The sequence below is a fragment of the Lactuca sativa genome, chromosome 9 (genome assembly GCF_002870075.4).
Source record: "Lactuca sativa cultivar Salinas chromosome 9, Lsat_Salinas_v11, whole genome shotgun sequence".
Classification (NCBI taxonomy): domain Eukaryota; kingdom Viridiplantae; phylum Streptophyta; class Magnoliopsida; order Asterales; family Asteraceae; genus Lactuca; species Lactuca sativa.
This window is the reverse complement of record NC_056631.2, coordinates 151,306,404-151,309,592: the sequence shown is the minus strand read 5'-3', so window position 1 is coordinate 151,309,592 and position 3,189 is coordinate 151,306,404. Positions and strand designations below refer to the sequence as shown.

The 3,189-nt window shown below is 36.2% G+C and overlaps 1 protein-coding gene across 1 annotated transcript; it reads right to left on the bottom strand.

Annotated features, from left to right (window-relative positions):
* Nucleotides 1-211: 211 nt before the first annotated feature.
* On the bottom strand, nt 212-1,639 carry LOC111896402 (peroxidase N1). The gene is made up of 3 exons (XM_023892396.2): nt 1,177-1,639; nt 913-1,078; nt 212-815 (listed from the first exon to the last, which is right to left on the bottom strand). Exons 1-3 carry the CDS (start codon nt 1,576-1,578, stop codon nt 397-399), a joined length of 987 nt encoding a protein of 328 aa, XP_023748164.1. The 5' UTR covers nt 1,579-1,639; the 3' UTR covers nt 212-396.
* Nucleotides 1,640-3,189: the final 1,550 nt, after the last annotated feature.

Sequence of the window (3,189 nt, the reverse complement as noted above, 5' to 3'; positions counted from 1 at the left end):
ACTGAAAAGTAGCCTCGGTTTTGATGCACAAACTAGTGGACAAAAACAGAAGTATACAAAGTCAAGATTTTGTTTAATTTAAGACTCCATACAAATTCATAGATATGATTGCTTGAAATTCTGAAAAAGTCATTGCATTAAATGATTAGTGGTCTCACATTAAATAGCATATGCATGTGGGACTCAAACATGAAACATGAGGTCCCTTACCTTTGCCAACTTTTTGTGTTATATTATCATAACTAATTAAACACTTGACGTAATCAATCGAAAAAGTACAGTTTATTACTTCTTATTCTTATCTCTTTTAAAACTTTTCTCCTAACACATGTATTGCTTGTATTAACAACTTATAAGCCTATCACGATTCCAATTCGCATGAACATCCATCATTGATCAATTAATTGCACTACAAACCCGACGAATTTCTCCTTGAGTCCCAGTTTTCACCTCAATATTACCCATCCTCACCATTGATCTTGCAAACTCAACGTTAAAAGTCAATCCAAGGAGTCCCCTAACTCCAAGAAACCGTTGCACTAACCTTTGTGTTGTTGGGTCGCTCCATAGCAATTGGTCAGATTCAAGCACTCCTCGCCGGTTCCTCAAGTTTGAAAAGTACGAATTATCAAATCTGTTTTCGCTGCCCGTATCTAAAGCCACACGCCGTGTACCATCACCTCCATTGGGGCACAAGTTTCGTAGTGTGGGAAGAAATGTTGTGTCAATAGACGGATCCGGTCCATTCGTGTTGTTGAAGTTGTATAGCCTATAGCTGAATAACGCACACGCTGCTGTCCCAATGGTGTGTGCTCCTGGAAATCAATAAAACCAAGAAACACATCAGTAATTAATTTTCTTTGTTTAGTGTAAGTGTTCCAATAGTTGAAGTGTTTATTCTGCTCAACTTACCAGAAAGAGTTACAAGATCTTGCGTGTTAAGACCTTTTTCAGAAAACTTCCTGATTTGGACATTAACGGCGTCATTGAAAGCAGGAAGATTTGCAGTATCAGCAGCACGTGAAACCAATCCATCTCTACGGCCTAATGGCACTGGCCAACGCGCAATTCCCCCAGCCTGTATAGTGTCGGAAGAAACAGAATAAATACAAGTTTTCTACTTGGAAACGCTGAAATACAAATAAACATTGCGCTAGTTGAGTAGTTGTTAATTACCAGAAGCACGGAATCACGGGCAGCGATAGCAAGAATATCAGCACAGGAGACGACCCCAGGACAAACCCTTTCGAGCTCGGTCTTTGCAGCATCGATAATCTCGAAGCCTCTCAATAGAGAATTGGGTGGAGCGGTTCTCTCACTACCAGGACCGGTAATTAGGATAGAGGCGTCACAGCCATTAACAAAGCAATCGTGAAAGAACATTCTAACCAAACCGGGTGGGACTCCTGGGTTGGCCCGATTAGCTGCATCCACAGCAGACTGCACGATGGCTTCAACCCTTGGGCAGGAGGTTCGGTAGAAGCCAACTCGGGTGCCTTGGCCGAGGGCTACGTTGGTTAAGGTGGCTAACAACACAAGAAAGAACAAAGGTGTTTTGTTATGTGTAAAACACTCCATTGCGACAAAGATTTGTGTGTGGTTTTAAGTGAAATGTTGGATTTGATATTTGACGATGCGAGGGTGAAGGTATTTTATAGTGAGTGGAGTGGACTGAGTCAAAGATGTTTGGAGGTGATAAAAGTAAACAAAGGCGGCGATTAATAGAGATGCAAAGGAAGGAGAGAGTCAAACTCTCTCGTCATTTACATGATACAGCTCATATATACCTAAACATGCAAATTTAATTTAACGTAAAAATTGAAAAATATTGTAGTGGTGGTGGTTATTGAATGTGAAGGAAACACGCTAATATATTTAGTAAAGTATATGTTACTCGTAACTTAAAAGTGAAGTATATTATTCTTCTCATATTAATCAACAAAAACATAAAGTACAGCTCAATAAAGAATCACAACACGTAATAACTAAAACAATATATTTGAACCTTGTCGTTTGCGAGTATTCATATCTAGATTGTTTTATTTAGATTGTTCTAAAACATATATCCAAACATTTCATCGTTTGCGAATATTCATATCTTCAAAGCTTGTCAACCTTAAGTGAGTCTTGTCGCTTCATTTTTAATCCAATAAAGTGCTAAGTGAGATTCATACTGATTCGAGTACGTTCTTATTTTAGGACCCCATGAGAGAGATGAACGTGAGTGCTTGCTCACAGGGGAGTTATCACAGTGGGCACCTCTAAAATACTCAATGTTCATTTTATTATTAAGAATTGTTTGCTTGTAATAGTTTTTTCTGAATTATTGGTAAAAAAATAGAAAGAAATATTTTATTTTGATTCTCTCTCATCTACAAGAGATTGTGTGAGTTGCTTGCCATGTCACACTCAAGGAGCAGTTCTCTCATGATCTCGAGCTGTCCACCTAAGTCTGTCAAGTGGGTCGGCTAAACGACGCTGCCTATCCTTACTAAAAAAAGTATCAATTTCCCGTTCAGAAAACACATTTTTATTCATGCTTAATCTAAAAAAACAGTTTATTTAAAAATTTTGTCTCGTAAAAATATTTTCAAATAAATTTTTTTTTTTTATTTTTTAAAATTTTTTTTGGATATTATAAAAGATACAAAAAACATAAACATAAATGTAGTAATGACAGACCTTATAATATCTTATTATACTAATAACTTGTATCTCTTTGAATCTCTCTTCATATTAGTATTCACGAATCTTTGTACTGCTACATATGATACAAATAAACTGATTAAGATAGGCTTGTGAGCCTGTTTAACACATAGGAGTTCTAACCCACAATATTTTTTATTATATTGTTTTAAATGTGTGTGTGTATATATATATATATATATATATATATATATATATATATATATATATATATATATATATATATCATCAAATAGATGAACCCCGACTACCTATTCATGTTATTCTCGCTTATCGACACTAAAATAATAATCTTAAGGGAGCTATCCTAGAGGGCTCGGTAACAACGAGTAGATAACACTGCCTCGGAGATTTCTTAATAATACATGTAAGTTAGAAAACCGAGAGGGGGATAGAATACTCGAATGAATACAGAATCCATACTCCCGGATAATATGATTCATTAGCGCCTACAAACATTAACGCCTAAAAATTGTGATTCTG